The sequence below is a fragment of the Procambarus clarkii genome, chromosome 73 (genome assembly GCF_040958095.1).
Source record: "Procambarus clarkii isolate CNS0578487 chromosome 73, FALCON_Pclarkii_2.0, whole genome shotgun sequence".
NCBI classification, from domain to species: Eukaryota; Metazoa; Arthropoda; class Malacostraca; order Decapoda; family Cambaridae; genus Procambarus; species Procambarus clarkii.
Genome location: NC_091222.1, coordinates 29,630,825 through 29,649,300, shown reverse-complemented (window position 1 = coordinate 29,649,300; position 18,476 = coordinate 29,630,825). Strand labels below are relative to the sequence as shown.

The following is an 18,476-nucleotide window of genomic DNA, read 5'->3' as shown; positions in this document are numbered from 1 at the left end:
TTCTTTCTTCTTTGAAGCTGGAGTCTTCCGTCTTCTGTGTTGCACGTTGGTCTGCTTCGAAGCTTGCAGGGGTTCCACCACCTCAAAACGAGCAAAATTAAGGTCCCTATACCCCTAAAGAGGGGGGGGTGAAGGCGGCTACCTTCGGGCGAATCTGGTGCTGAAGCTAGGCTGGTTATTTTTCTTTGTTCTTTTGCGTGGAGTTTGGTCTGTTGGCGTGCTTGGTGAAGGTGTGGGTCTTGTCGCTTTCACATATTCGTTCAAGTCTTCTCTTGCTGCTCGCCATACGCTGTTGCACATCAGGGTTTTCATGTGTGTTACTACCCTGGTAACAGTTTCCTCGCCGTTTCTGTGTTTCTTCGTTATTGTTCCTGCTTCCACGTCCAGGATTGACAATGGTTCTTCTGTGTCCTTGGGGTCGTGAATCAGGAATCTGCGTGGGGATTGCAGACCTTCTAGGCTTACTGGGTAGATCGATTCTTGGTCGTATTCTGACAATTCGAAGCCGTCGCCCTCCTCGTTTCCATATACTGGGTCCCTCAGTGGTACATGAAATTCTTGCATTCTTGGGTCAGCGTTTTCTTCGACAAAACTCATGACAGTAGTGTATGGGTTGAACAATTTCGGGGCTGCTATGCTGGTAGTCACTTTGGGTTCAGGTGCGATGACAGTTGATGGTTCAGCAGATGTTGAGATCGGTTGAGAAGCCGTCGGAGTGCTGTCGTTTGCCGTAGTCGGGTTTGCAGGAGTGGCTGGTGTAGGGTTGGCCTCTGTTGTAGTAGAGCAGGTGAACATGGCCTCTGGTATCACAAACGGTGGTAGGTTGTTCTCCTTGTATAGTTCCTTGAGTATTTCATATCGTAGTCTGAGATCTCCACCTGAGAGCGCCGTTGCGAAGTGTATCAGGGCTGCAACAGTGCTATCAGGGGTGGCTGCTGGCGGCGTGAGTGAGGACGGCTGGCTGGCTGGGTTGAGAGGTGTTGTCTGTGACCTTGAGTGGCTGGCCCGGGAGCTGCTGGTCCAGTAGTTTAGTTGTGCGCCGCTCGCATGGGTGGGCTACGACATTGAATCTATATTTATATGCATATGTCCGTGTAGAGAATTTTATTGCGATTCCAATGATACCACAATTAGCGATGTAGGACAACTGTAGGCTTCGCAACTATTAAGAGAGTGGAAACATTTTGTTGCTGTTTGGCGCTCTCGGCTAGTGATCTGAATAGTTTTTTATTTGGTGTTGATAATCCTTATGCTTTGGCGGCATTTTATAGATATGTTCTTATAGACAATTTTATTGCGAACACAGTGATACCAAAGTTAAATACGTGCGCCTTCAATTTTTGTCAGGACAGTCAAAAAAGTGTACACTTTTTCGGTCTTACCGCATAGGCGCGCGAAGCGCCGAAAGCATCTGGGGTATGATTTTTTTTTGAACGCGGAGAGCGCGAAAGTGTTATTTAAAATGTCTGAAATGTCGGAAATTTGACTCCTGAGCGTGATTTTTGAGCCGAATTCTGACTCTCTGCACCTATTTTCAGTTTCAAATTACGACGTTTCATACCGAAAATATGTCAATTACTGTAAACGGCGATGGGTCATATTTTGCCCAAACCCCCCTGCAGTTTTTAAAATGTCTGAAATGTCGGAAATTTGACTCCTGAGCGTGATTATTTTTGAGCCGAATTCTGACTCTCTGCACCTATTTTCAGTTTCAAATTACGACTTTTCATACCGAAAATATGCCAATTACTGAAAACGACGATGGGTCATATTTTGCCCAAACCCCCCTGCAGTTTTTAAACACTTTGGCTCATTCCTGCAGACCGTCGTTGTCACCAATATTATTAATCACACCGCACGCGTGCCCCTCTCGGGAGTCACGAGCAAAAATATTTGTATAAAATCCATTTACAGTCTCCGTGGTGTAGTGGTAAGACACTCGCCTGGCGTTCCGCGAGCGCAATGTCATGGGTTCGTATCCTGGCCGGGGAGGATTTACTGGGCGCAATTCCTTAACTGTAGCCTCTGTTTAACGCAACAGTAAAATGTGTACTTGGATGAAAAAACGATTCTTCGCGGCAGGGGATCGTATTCCAGGGACCTGCCCGAAACGCTACGCGTACTAGTGGCTGTACATGAATGTAACAACTCTTGTATATATCTCAAAAAAAAAAAAACTATTATCCGATCAACTTGGGAATAGTTTACAAATGTTTACCAAGAAATTTTCGTTTTCTCTAATAGCCGAACAGCTTATTAAAGAAAACGGCGTGGCAGTGAATCATCGTGGTAAAACAATTGTATTATTGACACGACGAGTATAATCGACGTAGTTTTTATAAATGTTGCCGGTCGAACGCATCCTTATGTGACCTTTAATACCTACGTTCTTATAGAACATTCTATTGCGAGTACATTGGTACAAAAATGAAATACATACATCGACAAATAATGTCAGGACAGTGAATTGAATATACACTTTTCAAAGCGAGTTTCGCCGATATGCCGCCGCGGGTAACACTTCGGCCACTTCCCACACTGTTTTGGGTGGGCTCGAATCGAATTAAATATAGGACAAGATACCCTTCGGGTGAGCTTTGAAGTGAGTATAAGTGAAGAATAGCTTGGGTGAGAGGAAACGTCGGTAGTTGTAGAGATAGAGCCAGGGCTAGACCCAGCTGCGCGGCTGAATATGAGGCTACTTGAACACCTGGTCGGCTTAGGCTTGGCGGGCAGGGTCCCGAGGGAGGGGCGGCGGTGTGAGGTCTTCTTTCCTCATGATGTGTGGAGTCTTCTTTCTTCTTAGGAGTTGAAGTCTTCTTTCTTCTTTGAAGCTGAAGTCTTCTTTCTTCTTTGAAGCTGGAGTCTTTCGTCTTCTGTGTTGCACGTTGGTCTGCTTCGAAGCTTGCAGGGGTTCCACCACCTCAAAACGAGCAAAATTAGGTCCCTATACCCCTAAAGAGGGGGGGGTGAAGGCGGCTACCTTCGGGCGAATCTGGTGCTGAAGCTAGGCTGGTTATTTTTCTTTGTTCTTTTGCGTGGAGTTTGGTCTGTTGGCGTGCTTGGTGAAGGTGTGGGTCTTGTCGCTTTCACATATTCGTTCAAGTCTTCTCTTGCTGCTCGCCATACGCTGTTGCACATCAGGGTTTTCATGTGTGTTACTACCCTGGTAACAGTTTCCTCGCCGTTTCTGTGTTTCTTCGTTATTGTTCCTGCTTCCACGTCCAGGATTGACAATGGTTCTTCTGTGTCCTTGGGGTCGTGAATCAGGAATCTGCGTGGGGATTGCAGACCTTCTAGGCTTACTGGGTAGATCGATTCTTGGTCGTATTCTGACAATTCGAAGCCGTCGCCCTCCTCGTTTCCATATACTGGGTCCCTCAGTGGTACATGAAATTCTTGCATTCTTGGGTCAGCGTTTTCTTCGACAAAACTCAAAACGACAAAACGACAAAACGACAAAACTTCGACAAATTTCTTCGACAGTAGTGTATGGGTTGAACAATTTCGGGGCTGCTATGCTGGTAGTCACTTTGGGTTCAGGTGCGATGACAGTTGATGGTTCAGCAGATGTTGAGATCGGTTGAGAAGCCGTCGGAGTGCTGTCGTTTGCCGTAGTCGGGTTTGCAGGAGTGGCTGGTGTAGGGTTGGCCTCTGTTGTAGTAGAGCAGGTGAACATGGCCTCTGGTATCACAAACGGTGGTAGGTTGTTCTCCTTGTATAGTTCCTTGAGTATTTCATATCGTAGTCTGAGATCTCCACCTGAGAGCGCCGTTGCGAAGTGTATCAGGGCTGCAACAGTGCTATCAGGGGTGGCTGCTGGCGGCGTGAGTGAGGACGGCTGGCTGGCTGGGTTGAGAGGTGTTGTCTGTGACCTTGAGTGGCTGGCGCGGGAGCTGCTGGTCCAGTAGTTTAGTTGTGCGCCGCTCGCATGGGTGGGCTACGACATTGAATCTATATTTATATGCATATGTCCGTGTAGAGAATTTTATTGCGATTCCAATGATACCACAATTAGCGATGTAGGACAACTGTAGGCTTCGCAACTATTAAGAGAGTGGAAACATTTTGTTGCTGTTTGGCGCTCTCGGCTAGTGATCTGAATAGTTTTTTATTTGGTGTTGATAATCCTTATGCTTTGGCGGCATTTTATAGATATGTTCTTATAGACAATTTTATTGCGAACACAGTGATACCAAAGTTAAATACGTGCGCCTTCAATTTTTGTCAGGACAGTCAAAAAAGTGTTCACTTTTTCGGTCTTACCGCATAGGCGCGCGAAGCGCTGAAAGCATCTGGGGTATGATTTTTTTTTGAACGCGGAGAGCGCGAAAGTGTTATTTAAAATGTCTGAAATGTCGGAAATTTGACTCCTGAGCGTGATTTTTGAGCCGAATTCTGACTCTCTGCACCTATTTTCAGTTTCAAATTACGACGTTTCATACCGAAAATATGCCAATTACTGTAAACGGCGATGGGTCATATTTTGCCCAAACCCCCTGCAGTTTTTAAAATGTCTGAAATGTCGGAAATTTGACTCCTGAGCGTGATTTTTGAGCCGAATTCTGACTCTCTGCACCTATTTTCAGTTTCAAATTACGACTTTTCATACCGAAAATATGCCAATTACTGAAAACGACGATGGGTCATATTTTGCCCAAACCCCCCTGCAGTTTTTAAACACTTTGGCTCATTCCTGCAGACCGTCGTTGTCACCAATATTATTAATCACACCGCACGCGTGCCCCTCTCGGGAGTCACGAGCAAAAATATTTGTATAAAATCCATTTACAGTCTCCGTGGTGTAGTGGTAAGACACTCGCCTGGCGTTCCGCGAGCGCAATGTCATGGGTTCGTATCCTGGCCGGGGAGGATTTACTGGGCGCAATTCCTTAACTGTAGCCTCTGTTTAACGCAACAGTAAAATGTGTACTTGGATGAAAAAACGATTCTTCGCGGCAGGGGATCGTATTCCAGGGACCTGCCCGAAACGCTACGCGTACTAGTGGCTGTACATGAATGTAACAACTCTTGTATATATCTCAAAAAAAAAAAAACTATTATCCGATCAACTTGGGAATAGTTTACAAATGTTTACCATGAAATTTTCGTTTTCTCTAATAGCCGAACAGCTTATTAAAGAAAACGGCGTGGCAGTGAATCATCGTGGTAAAACAATTGTATTATTGACACGACGAGTATAATCGACGTAGTTTTTATAAATGTTGCCGGTCGAACGCATCCTTATGTAACCTTTAATACCTACGTTCTTATAGAACATTCTATTGCGAGTACATTGGTACAAAAATGAAATACATACATCGACAAATAATGTCAGGACAGTGAATTGAATATACACTTTTCAAAGCGAGTTTCGCCGATATGCCGCCGCGGGTAACACTTCGGCCACTTCCCACACTGTTTTGGGTGGGCTCGAATCGAATTAAATATAGGACAAGATACCCTTCGGGTGAGCTTTGAAGTGAGTATAAGTGAAGAATAGCTTGGGTGAGAGGAAACGTCGGTAGTTGTAGAGATAGAGCCAGGGCTAGACCCAGCTGCGCGGCTGAATATGAGGCTACTTGAACACCTGGTCGGCTTAGGCTTGGCGGGCAGGGTCCCGAGGGAGGGGCGGCGGTGTGAGGTCTTCTTTCCTCATGATGTGTGGAGTCTTCTTTCTTCTTAGGAGTTGAAGTCTTCTTTCTTCTTTGAAGCTGAAGTCTTCTTTCTTCTTTGAAGCTGGAGTCTTCCGTCTTCTGTGTTGCACGTTGGTCTGCTTCGAAGCTTGCAGGGGTTCCACCACCTCAAAACGAGCAAAATTAGGTCCCTATACCCCTAAAGAGGGGGGGTGAAGGCGGCTACCTTCGGGCGAATCTGGTGCTGAAGCTAGGCTGGTTATTTTTCTTTGTTCTTTTGCGTGGAGTTTGGTCTGTTGGCGTGCTTGGTGAAGGTGTGGGTCTTGTCGCTTTCACATATTCGTTCAAGTCTTCTCTTGCTGCTCGCCATACGCTGTTGCACATCAGGGTTTTCATGTGTGTTACTACCCTGGTAACAGTTTCCTCGCCGTTTCTGTGTTTCTTCGTTATTGTTCCTGCTTCCACGTCCAGGATTGACAATGGTTCTTCTGTGTCCTTGGGGTCGTGAATCAGGAATCTGCGTGGGGATTGCAGACCTTCTAGGCTTACTGGGTAGATCGATTCTTGGTCGTATTCTGACAATTCGAAGCCGTCGCCCTCCTCGTTTCCATATACTGGGTCCCTCAGTGGTACATGAAATTCTTGCATTCTTGGGTCAGCGTTTTCTTCGACAAAACTCATGACAGTAGTGTATGGGTTGAACAATTTCGGGGCTGCTATGCTGGTAGTCACTTTGGGTTCAGGTGCGATGACAGTTGATGGTTCAGCAGATGTTGAGATCGGTTGAGAAGCCGTCGGAGTGCTGTCGTTTGCCGTAGTCGGGTTTGCAGGAGTGGCTGGTGTAGGGTTGGCCTCTGTTGTAGTAGAGCAGGTGAACATGGCCTCTGGTATCACAAACGGTGGTAGGTTGTTCTCCTTGTATAGTTCCTTGAGTATTTCATATCGTAGTCTGAGATCTCCACCTGAGAGCGCCGTTGCGAAGTGTATCAGGGCTGCAACAGTGCTATCAGGGGTGGCTGCTGGCGGCGTGAGTGAGGACGGCTGGCTGGCTGGGTTGAGAGGTGTTGTCTGTGACCTTGAGTGGCTGGCGCGGGAGCTGCTGGTCCAGTAGTTTAGTTGTGCGCCGCTCGCATGGGTGGGCTACGACATTGAATCTATATTTATATGCATATGTCCGTGTAGAGAATTTTATTGCGATTCCAATGATACCACAATTAGCGATGTAGGACAACTGTAGGCTTCGCAACTATTAAGAGAGTGGAAACATTTTGTTGCTGTTTGGCGCTCTCGGCTAGTGATCTGAATAGTTTTTTATTTGGTGTTGATAATCCTTATGCTTTGGCGGCATTTTATAGATATGTTCTTATAGACAATTTTATTGCGAACACAGTGATACCAAAGTTAAATACGTGCGCCTTCAATTTTTGTCAGGACAGTCAAAAAAGTGTACACTTTTTCGGTCTTACCGCATAGGCGCGCGAAGCGCCGAAAGCATCTGGGGTATGATTTTTTTTTGAACGCGGAGAGCGCGAAAGTGTTATTTAAAATGTCTGAAATGTCGGAAATTTGACTCCTGAGCGTGATTTTTGAGCCGAATTCTGACTCTCTGCACCTATTTTCAGTTTCAAATTACGACGTTTCATACCGAAAATATGCCAATTACTGTAAACGGCGATGGGTCATATTTTGCCCAAACCCCCCTGCAGTTTTTAAAATGTCTGAAATGTCGGAAATTTGACTCCTGAGCGTGATTTTTGAGCCGAATTCTGACTCTCTGCACCTATTTTCAGTTTCAAATTACGACTTTTCATACCGAAAATATGCCAATTACTGAAAACGACGATGGGTCATATTTTGCCCAAACCCCCCTGCAGTTTTTAAACACTTTGGCTCATTCCTGCAGACCGTCGTTGTCACCAATATTATTAATCACACCGCACGCGTGCCCCTCTCGGGAGTCACGAGCAAAAATATTTGTATAAAATCCATTTACAGTCTCCGTGGTGTAGTGGTAAGACACTCGCCTGGCGTTCCGCGAGCGCAATGTCATGGGTTCGTATCCTGGCCGGGGAGGATTTACTGGGCGCAATTCCTTAACTGTAGCCTCTGTTTAACGCAACAGTAAAATGTGTACTTGGATGAAAAAACGATTCTTCGCGGCAGGGGATCGTATTCCAGGGACCTGCCCGAAACGCTACGCGTACTAGTGGCTGTACATGAATGTAACAACTCTTGTATATATCTAAAAAAAAAAAAACTATTATCCGATCAACTTGGGAATAGTTTACAAATGTTTACCATGAAATTTCCGTTTTCTCTAATAGCCGAACAGCTTATTAAAGAAAACGGCGTGGCAGTGAATCATCGTGGTAAAACAATTGTATTATTGACACGACGAGTATAATCGACGTAGTTTTTATAAATGTTGCCGGTCGAACGCATCCTTATGTGACCTTTAATACCTACGTTCTTATAGAACATTCTATTGCGAGTACATTGGTACAAAAATGAAATACATACATCGACAAATAATGTCAGGACAGTGAATTGAATATACACTTTTCAAAGCGAGTTTCGCCGATATGCCGCCGCGGGTAACACTTCGGCCACTTCCCACACTGTTTTGGGTGGGCTCGAATCGAATTAAATATAGGACAAGATACCCTTCGGGTGAGCTTTGAAGTAAGTATAAGTGAAGAATAGCTTGGGTGAGAGGAAACGTCGGTAGTTGTAGAGATAGAGCCAGGGCTAGACCCAGCTGCGCGGCTGAATATGAGGCTACTTGAACACCTGGTCGGCTTAGGCTTGGCGGGCAGGGTACCGAGGGAGGGGCGGCGGTGTGAGGTCTTCTTTCCTCATGATGTGTGGAGTCTTCTTTCTTCTTAGGAGTTGAAGTCTTCTTTCTTCTTTGAAGCTGAAGTCTTCTTTCTTCTTTGAAGCTGGAGTCTTCCGTCTTCTGTGTTGCACGTTGGTCTGCTTCGAAGCTTGCAGGGGTTCCACCACCTCAAAACGAGCAAAATTAGGTCCCTATACCCCTAAAGAGGGGGGGGTGAAGGCGGCTACCTTCGGGCGAATCTGGTGCTGAAGCTAGGCTGGTTATTTTTCTTTGTTCTTTTGCGTGGAGTTTGGTCTGTTGGCGTGCTTGGTGAAGGTGTGGGTCTTGTCGCTTTCACATATTCGTTCAAGTCTTCTCTTGCTGCTCGCCATACGCTGTTGCACATCAGGGTTTTCATGTGTGTTACTACCCTGGTAACAGTTTCCTCGCCGTTTCTGTGTTTCTTCGTTATTGTTCCTGCTTCCACGTCCAGGATTGACAATGGTTCTTCTGTGTCCTTGGGGTCGTGAATCAGGAATCTGCGTGGGGATTGCAGACCTTCTAGGCTTACTGGGTAGATCGATTCTTGGTCGTATTCTGACAATTCGAAGCCGTCGCCCTCCTCGTTTCCATATACTGGGTCCCTCAGTGGTACATGAAATTCTTGCATTCTTGGGTCAGCGTTTTCTTCGACAAAACTCATGACAGTAGTGTATGGGTTGAACAATTTCGGGGCTGCTATGCTGGTAGTCACTTTGGGTTCAGGTGCGATGACAGTTGATGGTTCAGCAGATGTTGAGATCGGTTGAGAAGCCGTCGGAGTGCTGTCGTTTGCCGTAGTCGGGTTTGCAGGAGTGGCTGGTGTAGGGTTGGCCTCTGTTGTAGTAGAGCAGGAGGTGAACATGGCCTCTGGTATCACAAACGGTGGTAGGTTGTTCTCCTTGTATAGTTCCTTGAGTATTTCATATCGTAGTCTGAGATCTCCACCTGAGAGCGCCGTTGCGAAGTGTATCAGGGCTGCAACAGTGCTATCAGGGGTGGCTGCTGGCGGCGTGAGTGAGGACGGCTGGCTGGCTGGGTTGAGAGGTGTTGTCTGTGACCTTGAGTGGCTGGCCCGGGAGCTGCTGGTCCAGTAGTTTAGTTGTGCGCCGCTCGCATGGGTGGGCTACGACATTGAATCTATATTTATATGCATATGTCCGTGTAGAGAATTTTATTGCGATTCCAATGATACCACAATTAGCGATGTAGGACAACTGTAGGCTTCGCAACTATTAAGAGAGTGGAAACATTTTGTTGCTGTTTGGCGCTCTCGGCTAGTGATCTGAATAGTTTTTTATTTGGTGTTGATAATCCTTATGCTTTGGCGGCATTTTATAGATATGTTCTTATAGACAATTTTATTGCGAACACAGTGATACCAAAGTTAAATACGTGCGCCTTCAATTATTGTCAGGACAGTCAAAAAAGTGTACACTTTTTCGGTCTTAACGCATAGGCGCGCGAAGCGCCGAAAGCATCTGGGGTATGATTTTTTTTGAACGCTGAGAGCGCGAAAGTGTTATTTAAAATGTCTGAAATGTCGGAAATTTGACTCCTGAGCGTGATTTTTGAGCCGAATTCTGACTCTCTGCACCTATTTTCAGTTTCAAATTACGACGTTTCATACCGAAAATATGCCAATTACTGTAAACGGCGATGGGTCATATTTTGCCCAAACCCCCCTGCAGTTTTTAAAATGTCTGAAATGTCGGAAATTTGACTCCTGAGCGTGATTTTTGAGCCGAATTCTGACTCTCTGTACCTATTTTCAGTTTCAAATTACGACTTTTCATACCGAAAATATGCCAATTACTGAAAACGACGATGGGTCATATTTTGCCCAAACCCCCCTGCAGTTTTTAAACACTTTGGCGCATTCCTGCAGACCGTCGTTGTCACCAATATTATTAATCACACCGCACGCGTGCCCCTCTCGGGAGTCACGAGCAAAAATATTTGTATAAAATCCATTTACAGTCTCCGTGGTGTAGTGGAAAGACACTCGCCTGGCGTTCCGCGAGCGCTATGTCATGGGTTCGTATCCTGGCCGGGGAGGATTTACTGGGCGCAATTCCTTAACTGTAGCCTCTGTTTAACGCAACAGTAAAATGTGTACTTGGATGAAAAAACGATTCTTCGCGGCAGGGGATCGTATTCCAGGGACCTGCCCGAAACGCTACGCGTACTAGTGGCTGTACATGAATGTAACAACTCTTGTATATATCTCAAAAAAAAAAAACTATTATCCGATCAACTTGGGAATAGTTTACAAATGTTTACCATGAAATTTCCGTTTTCTCTAATAGCCGAACAGCTTATTAAAGAAAACGGCGTGGCAGTGAATCATCGTGGTAAAACAATTGTATTATTGACACGACGAGTATAATCGACGTAGTTTTTATAAATGTTGCCGGTCGAACGCATCCTTATGTGACCTTTAATACCTACGTTCTTATAGAACATTCTATTGCGAGTACATTGGTACAAAAATGAAATACATACATCGACAAATAATGTCAGGACAGTGAATTGAATATACACTTTTCAAAGCGAGTTTCGCCGATATGCCGCCGCGGGTAACACTTCGGCCACTTCCCACACTGTTTTGGGTGGGCTCGAATCGAATTAAATATAGGACAAGATACCCTTCGGGTGAGCTTTGAAGTGAGTATAAGTGAAGAATAGCTTGGGTGAGAGGAAACGTCGGTAGTTGTAGAGATAGAGCCAGGGCTAGACCCAGCTGCGCGGCTGAATATGAGGCTACTTGAACACCTGGTCGGCTTAGGCTTGGCGGGCAGGGTCCCGAGGGAGGGGCGGCGGTGTGAGGTCTTCTTTCCTCATGATGTGTGGAGTCTTCTTTCTTCTTAGGAGTTGAAGTCTTCTTTCTTCTTTGAAGCTGAAGTCTTCTTTCTTCTTTGAAGCTGGAGTCTTCCGTCTTCTGTGTTGCACGTTGGTCTGCTTCGAAGCTTGCAGGGGTTCCACCACCTCAAAACGAGCAAAATTAAGTCCCTATACCCCTAAAGAGGGGGGGGTGAAGGCGGCTACCTTCGGGCGAATCTGGTGCTGAAGCTAGGCTGGTTATTTTTCTTTGTTCTTTTGCGTGGAGTTTGGTCTGTTGGCGTGCTTGGTGAAGGTGTGGGTCTTGTCGCTTTCACATATTCGTTCAAGTCTTCTCTTGCTGCTCGCCATACGCTGTTGCACATCAGGGTTTTCATGTGTGTTACTACCCTGGTAACAGTTTCCTCGCCGTTTCTGTGTTTCTTCGTTATTGTTCCTGCTTCCACGTCCAGGATTGACAATGGTTCTTCTGTGTCCTTGGGGTCGTGAATCAGGAATCTGCGTGGGGATTGCAGACCTTCTAGGCTTACTGGGTAGATCGATTCTTGGTCGTATTCTGACAATTCGAAGCCGTCGCCCTCCTCGTTTCCATATACTGGGTCCCTCAGTGGTACATGAAATTCTTGCATTCTTGGGTCAGCGTTTTCTTCGACAAAACTCATGACAGTAGTGTATGGGTTGAACAATTTCGGGGCTGCTATGCTGGTAGTCACTTTGGGTTCAGGTGCGATGACAGTTGATGGTTCAGCAGATGTTGAGATCGGTTGAGAAGCCGTCGGAGTGCTGTCGTTTGCCGTAGTCGGGTTTGCAGGAGTGGCTGGTGTAGGGTTGGCCTCTGTTGTAGTAGAGCAGGAGGTGAACATGGCCTCTGGTATCACAAACGGTGGTAGGTTGTTCTCCTTGTATAGTTCCTTGAGTATTTCATATCGTAGTCTGAGATCTCCACCTGAGAGCGCCGTTGCGAAGTGTATCAGGGCTGCAACAGTGCTATCAGGGGTGGCTGCTGGCGGCGTGAGTGAGGACGGCTGGCTGGCTGGGTTGAGAGGTGTTGTCTGTGACCTTGAGTGGCTGGCCCGGGAGCTGCTGGTCCAGTAGTTTAGTTGTGCGCCGCTCGCATGGGTGGGCTACGACATTGAATCTATATTTATATGCATATGTCCGTGTAGAGAATTTTATTGCGATTCCAATGATACCACAATTAGCGATGTAGGACAACTGTAGGCTTCGCAACTATTAAGAGAGTGGAAACATTTTGTTGCTGTTTGGCGCTCTCGGCTAGTGATCTGAATAGTTTTTTATTTGGTGTTGATAATCCTTATGCTTTGGCGGCATTTTATAGATATGTTCTTATAGACAATTTTATTGCGAACACAGTGATACCAAAGTTAAATACGTGCGCCTTCAATTATTGTCAGGACAGTCAAAAAAGTGTACACTTTTTCGGTCTTAACGCATAGGCGCGCGAAGCGCCGAAAGCATCTGGGGTATGATTTTTTTTGAACGCTGAGAGCGCGAAAGTGTTATTTAAAATGTCTGAAATGTCGGAAATTTGACTCCTGAGCGTGATTTTTGAGCCGAATTCTGACTCTCTGCACCTATTTTCAGTTTCAAATTACGACGTTTCATACCGAAAATATGCCAATTACTGTAAACGGCGATGGGTCATATTTTGCCCAAACCCCCCTGCAGTTTTTAAAATGTCTGAAATGTCGGAAATTTGACTCCTGAGCGTGATTTTTGAGCCGAATTCTGACTCTCTGTACCTATTTTCAGTTTCAAATTACGACTTTTCATACCGAAAATATGCCAATTACTGAAAACGACGATGGGTCATATTTTGCCCAAACCCCCCTGCAGTTTTTAAACACTTTGGGGCATTCCTGCAGACCGTCGTTGTCACCAATATTATTAATCACACCGCACGCGTGCCCCTCTCGGGAGTCACGAGCAAAAATATTTGTATAAAATCCATTTACAGTCTCCGTGGTGTAGTGGAAAGACACTCGCCTGGCGTTCCGCGAGCGCTATGTCATGGGTTCGTATCCTGGCCGGGGAGGATTTACTGGGCGCAATTCCTTAACTGTAGCCTCTGTTTAACGCAACAGTAAAATGTGTACTTGGATGAAAAAACGATTCTTCGCGGCAGGGGATCGTATTCCAGGGACCTACCCGAAACGCTACGCGTACTAGTGGCTGTACATGAATGTAACAACTCTTGTATATATCTCAAAAAAAAAAAAATTATTATCCGATCAACTTGGAAATAGTTTACAAATGTTTGCCATAAAATTTTCGTTTTCTCTAACAGCCGAACAGCTTAATAAAGAAAACGGCCTGGCAGTGAATCATCGTGGTAAAACAATTGTATTATTGACACGACGAGTATAATCGACGTAGTTTCTATAAATGTTGCCGGTCGAACGCATCCTTATGTGACCTTTAATACCTACGTTCTTATAGAACATTCTATTGCGAGCACATTGGTACAAAAATGAAATACATACATCGATAAATAATGTCAGGACAGTGAATTGAATATACACTTTTCAAAGCGAGTTTCGCCGATATGCCGCCGCGGGTAACACTTCGGCCACTTCCCACACTGTTTTGGGTGGGCTCGAATCGAATTAAATATAGGACAAGATACCCTTTGGGTGAGCTTTGAAGTGGGTATAAGTGAAGAATAGCTTGGGTGAGAGGAAGCGTCGGTAGTTGTAGAGATAGAGCCAGGGCTAGACCCAGCTGCGCGGCTGAATATGAGGCTACTTGAACACCTGGTCGGCTTAGGCTTGGCGGGCAGGGTCCCGAGGGAGGGGCGGCGGTGTGAGGTCTTCTTTCCTCATGATGTGTGGAGTCTTCTTTCTTCTTAGGAGTTGAAGTCTTCTTTCTTCTTTGAAGCTGAAGTCTTCTTTCTTCTTTGAAGCTGGAGTCTTCCGTCTTCTGTCTTGCACGTTGGTCTGCTCCGAAGCTTGCAGGGGTTCCACCACCTCGAAACGAGCAAAATTAGGTCCCTATACCCCTAAAGAGGGGGGGGTGAAGGCGGCTACCTTCGGGCGAATCTGGTGCTGAAGCTAGGCTGGTTATTTTTCTTTGTTCTTTTGCGTGGAGTTTGGTCTGTTGGCGTGCTTGGTGAAGGTGTGGGTCTTGTCGCTTTCACATATTCGTTCAAGTCTTCTCTTGCTGCTCGCCATACGCTGTTGCACATCAGGGTTTTCATGTGTGTTACTACCCTGGTAACAGTTTCCTCGCCGTTTCTGTGTTTCTTCGTTATTGTTCCTGCTTCCACGTCCAGGATTGACAATGGTTCTTCTGTGTCCTTGGGGTCGTGAATCAGGAATCTGCGTGGGGATTGCAGACCTTCTAGGCTTACTGGGTAGATCGATTCTTGGTCGTATTCTGACAATTCGAAGCCGTCGCCCTCCTCGTTTCCATATACTGGGTCCCTCAGTGGTACATGAAATTCTTGCATTCTTGGGTCAGCGTTTTCTTCGACAAAACTCATGACAGTAGTGTATGGGTTGAACAATTTCGGGGCTGCTATGCTGGTAGTCACTTTGGGTTCAGGTGCGATGACAGTTGATGGTTCAGCAGATGTTGAGATCGGTTGAGAAGCCGTCGGAGTGCTGTCGTTTGCCGTAGTCGGGTTTGCAGGAGTGGCTGGTGTAGGGTTGGCCTCTGTTGTAGTAGAGCAGGAGGTGAACATGGCCTCTGGTATCACAAACGGTGGTAGGTTGTTCTCCTTGTATAGTTCCTTGAGTATTTCATATCGTAGTCTGAGATCTCCACCTGAGAGCGCCGTTGCGAAGTGTATCAGGGCTGCAACAGTGCTATCAGGGGTGGCTGCTGGCGGCGTGAGTGAGGACGGCTGGCTGGCTGGGTTGAGAGGTGTTGTCTGTGACCTTGAGTGGCTGGCCCGGGAGCTGCTGGTCCAGTAGTTTAGTTGTGCGCCGCTCGCATGGGTGGGCTACGACATTGAATCTATATTTATATGCATATGTCCGTGTAGAGAATTTTATTGCGATTCCAATGATACCACAATTAGCGATGTAGGACAACTGTAGGCTTCGCAACTATTAAGAGAGTGGAAACATTTTGTTGCTGTTTGGCGCTCTCGGCTAGTGATCTGAATAGTTTTTTATTTGGTGTTGATAATCCTTATGCTTTGGCGGCATTTTATAGATATGTTCTTATAGACAATTTTATTGCGAACACAGTGATACCAAAGTTAAATACGTGCGCCTTCAATTATTGTCAGGACAGTCAAAAAAGTGTACACTTTTTCGGTCTTACCGCATAGGCGCGCGAAGCGCCGAAAGCATCTGGGGTATGATTTTTTTTTGAACGCCGAGAGCGCGAAAGTATTATTTAAAATGTCTGAAATGTCGGAAATTTGACTCCTGAGCGTGATTTTTGAGCCGAATTCTGACTCTCTGCACCTATTTTCAGTTTCAAATTACGACTTTTCATACCGAAAATATGCCAATTACTGAAAACGACGATGGGTCATATTTTGCCCAAACCCCCCTGCAGTTTTTAAACACTTTGGCGCATTCCTGCAGACCGTCGTTGTCACCAATATTATTAATCACACCGCACGCGTGCCCCTCTCGGGAGTCACGAGCAAAAATATTTGTATAAAATCCATTTACAGTCTCCGTGGTGTAGTGGTAAGACACTCGCCTGGCGTTCCGCGAGCGCTATGTCATGGGTTCGTATCCTGGCCGGGGAGGATTTACTGGGCGCAATTCCTTAACTGTAGCCTCTGTTTAACGCAACAGTAAAATGTGTACTTGGATGAAAAAACGATTCTTCGCGGCAGGGGATCGTATTCCAGGGACCTGCCCGAAACGCTACGTGTACTAGTGGCTGTACATGAATGTAACAACTCTTGTATATATCTCAAAAAAAAAAAATTATTATCCGATCAACTTGGGAATAGTTTACAATTGTTTGCCATGAAATTTACGTTTTCTCTAAAAGCCGAACAGCTTAATAAAGAAAACGGCCTGGCAGTGAATCATCGTGGTAAAACAATTGTATTATTGACACGACGAGTATAATCGACGTAGTTTTTATAAATGTTGCCGGTCGAACGCATCCTTATGTGACCATTAATACCTACGTTCTTATAGAACATACTATTGCGAGCACATTGGTACAAAAATGGAATACATACATCGACAAATAATGTCAGGACAGTGAATTGAATATACACTTTTCAAAGCGAGTTTCGCCCATATGCCGCCGCGGGTAACACTTCGGCCACTTCCCACACTGTTTTGGGTGGGCTCGAATCGAATTAAATATAGGACAAGATACCCTTCGGGTGAGCTTTGAAGTGGGTATAAGTGAAGAATAGCTTGGGTGAGAGGAAGCGTCGGTAGTTGTAGAGATAGAGCCAGGGCTAGACCCAGCTGCGCGGCTGAATATGAGGCTACTTGAACACCTGGTCGGCTTAGGCTTGGCGGGCAGGGTCCAGAGGGAGGGGCGGCGGTGTGAGGTCTTCTTTCCTCATGATGTGTGGAGTCTTCTTTCTTCTTAGGAGTTGAAGTCTTCTTTCTTCTTTGAAGCTGAAGTCTTCTTTCTTCTTTGAAGCTGGAGTCTTCCGTCTTCTGTCTTGCACGTTGGTCTGCTCCGAAGCTTGCAGGGGTTCCACCACCTCAAAACGAGCAAAATTAGGTCCCTATACCCCTAAAGAGGGGGGGGGGGTGAAGGCGGCTACCTTCGGGCGAATCTGGTGCTGAAGCTAGGCTGGTTATTTTTCTTTGTTCTTTTGCGTGGAGTTTGGTCTGTTGGCGTGCTTGGTGAAGGTGTGGGTCTTGTCGCTTTCACATATTCGTTCAAGTCTTCTCTTGCTGCTCGCCATACGCTGTTGCACATCAGGGTTTTCATGTGTGTTACTACCCTGGTAACAGTTTCCTCGCCGTTTCTGTGTTTCTTCGTTATTGTTCCTGCTTCCACGTCCAAGATTGACAATGGTTCTTCTGTGTCCTTGGGGTCGTGAATCAGGAATCTGCGTGGGGATTGCAGACCTTCTAGGCTTACTGGGTAGATCGATTCTTGGTCGTATTCTGACAATTCGAAGCCGTCGCCCTCCTCGTTTCCATATACTGGGTCCCTCAGTGGTACATGAAATTCTTGCATTCTTGGGTCAGCGTTTTCTTCGACAAAACTCATGACAGTAGTGTATGGGTTGAACAATTTCGGGGCTGCTATGCTGGTAGTCAGTTTGGGTTCAGGTGCGATGACAGTTGATGGTTCAGCAGATGTTGAGATCGGTTGAGAAGCCGTCGGAGTGCTGTCGTTTGCCGTAGTCGGGTTTGCAGGAGTGGCTGGTGTAGGGTTGGCCTCTGTTGTAGTAGAGCAGGAGGTGAACATGGCCTCTGGTATCACAAACGGTGGTAGGTTGTTCTCCTTGTATAGTTCCTTGAGTATTTCATATCGTAGTCTGAGATCTCCACCTGAGAGCGCCGTTGCGAAGTGTATCAGGGCTGCAACAGTGCTATCAGGGGTGGCTGCTGGCGGCGTGAGTGAGGACGGCTGGCTGGCTGGGTTGAGAGGTGTTGTCTGTGACCTTGAGTGGCTGGCGCGGGAGCTGCTGGTCCAGTAGTTTAGTTGTGCGCCGCTCGCATGGGTGGGCTACGACATTGAATCTATATTTATATGCATATGTCCGTGTAGAGAATTTTATTGCGATTCCAATGATACCACAATTAGCGATGTAGGACAACTGTAGGCTTCGCAACTATTAAGAGAGTGGAAACATTTTGTTGCTGTTTGGCGCTCTCGGCTAGTGATCTGAATAGTTTTTTATTTGGTGTTGATAATCCTTATGCTTTGGCGGCATTTTAAAGATATGTTCTTATAGACAATTTTATTGCGAACACAGTGATACCAAAGTTAAATACGTGCGCCTTCAATTATTGTCAGGACAGTCAATTAATTGTTACAATAATTGACAATAATTGACAGTCAAAAAAGTGTACACTTTTTCGGTCTTACCGCATAGGCGCGCGAAGCGCCGAAAGCATCTGGGGTATGATTTTTTTTTGAACGCCGAGAGCGCGAAAGTGTTATTTAAAATGTCTGAAATGTCGGAAATTTGACTCCTGAGCGTGATTTTTGAGCCGAATTCTGACTCTCTG

The 18,476-nt window shown here is 46.0% G+C and overlaps 1 protein-coding gene across 1 annotated transcript in view; it reads right to left on the bottom strand.

Moving 5' to 3' along the window:
- Window positions 1–3,016: 3,016 nt before the first annotated feature.
- LOC138356700 (mucin-17-like) overlaps window positions 3,017–18,476 on the bottom strand; it is a 42,468-nt gene continuing 27,008 nt past the window's right edge. Inside the window, exons 11-17 of the mRNA XM_069312898.1 lie at window positions 17,109–17,792; window positions 14,434–15,117; window positions 11,594–12,277; window positions 8,755–9,438; window positions 5,918–6,598; window positions 3,533–3,762; window positions 3,017–3,274 (exon numbers count right to left, since the gene is read on the bottom strand). Coding sequence (XP_069168999.1) covers window positions 3,017–3,274; window positions 3,533–3,762; window positions 5,918–6,598; window positions 8,755–9,438; window positions 11,594–12,277; window positions 14,434–15,117; window positions 17,109–17,792 — 3,905 coding nt within the window. The remainder of the gene's footprint in view (window positions 3,275–3,532; window positions 3,763–5,917; window positions 6,599–8,754; window positions 9,439–11,593; window positions 12,278–14,433; window positions 15,118–17,108; window positions 17,793–18,476) is intronic.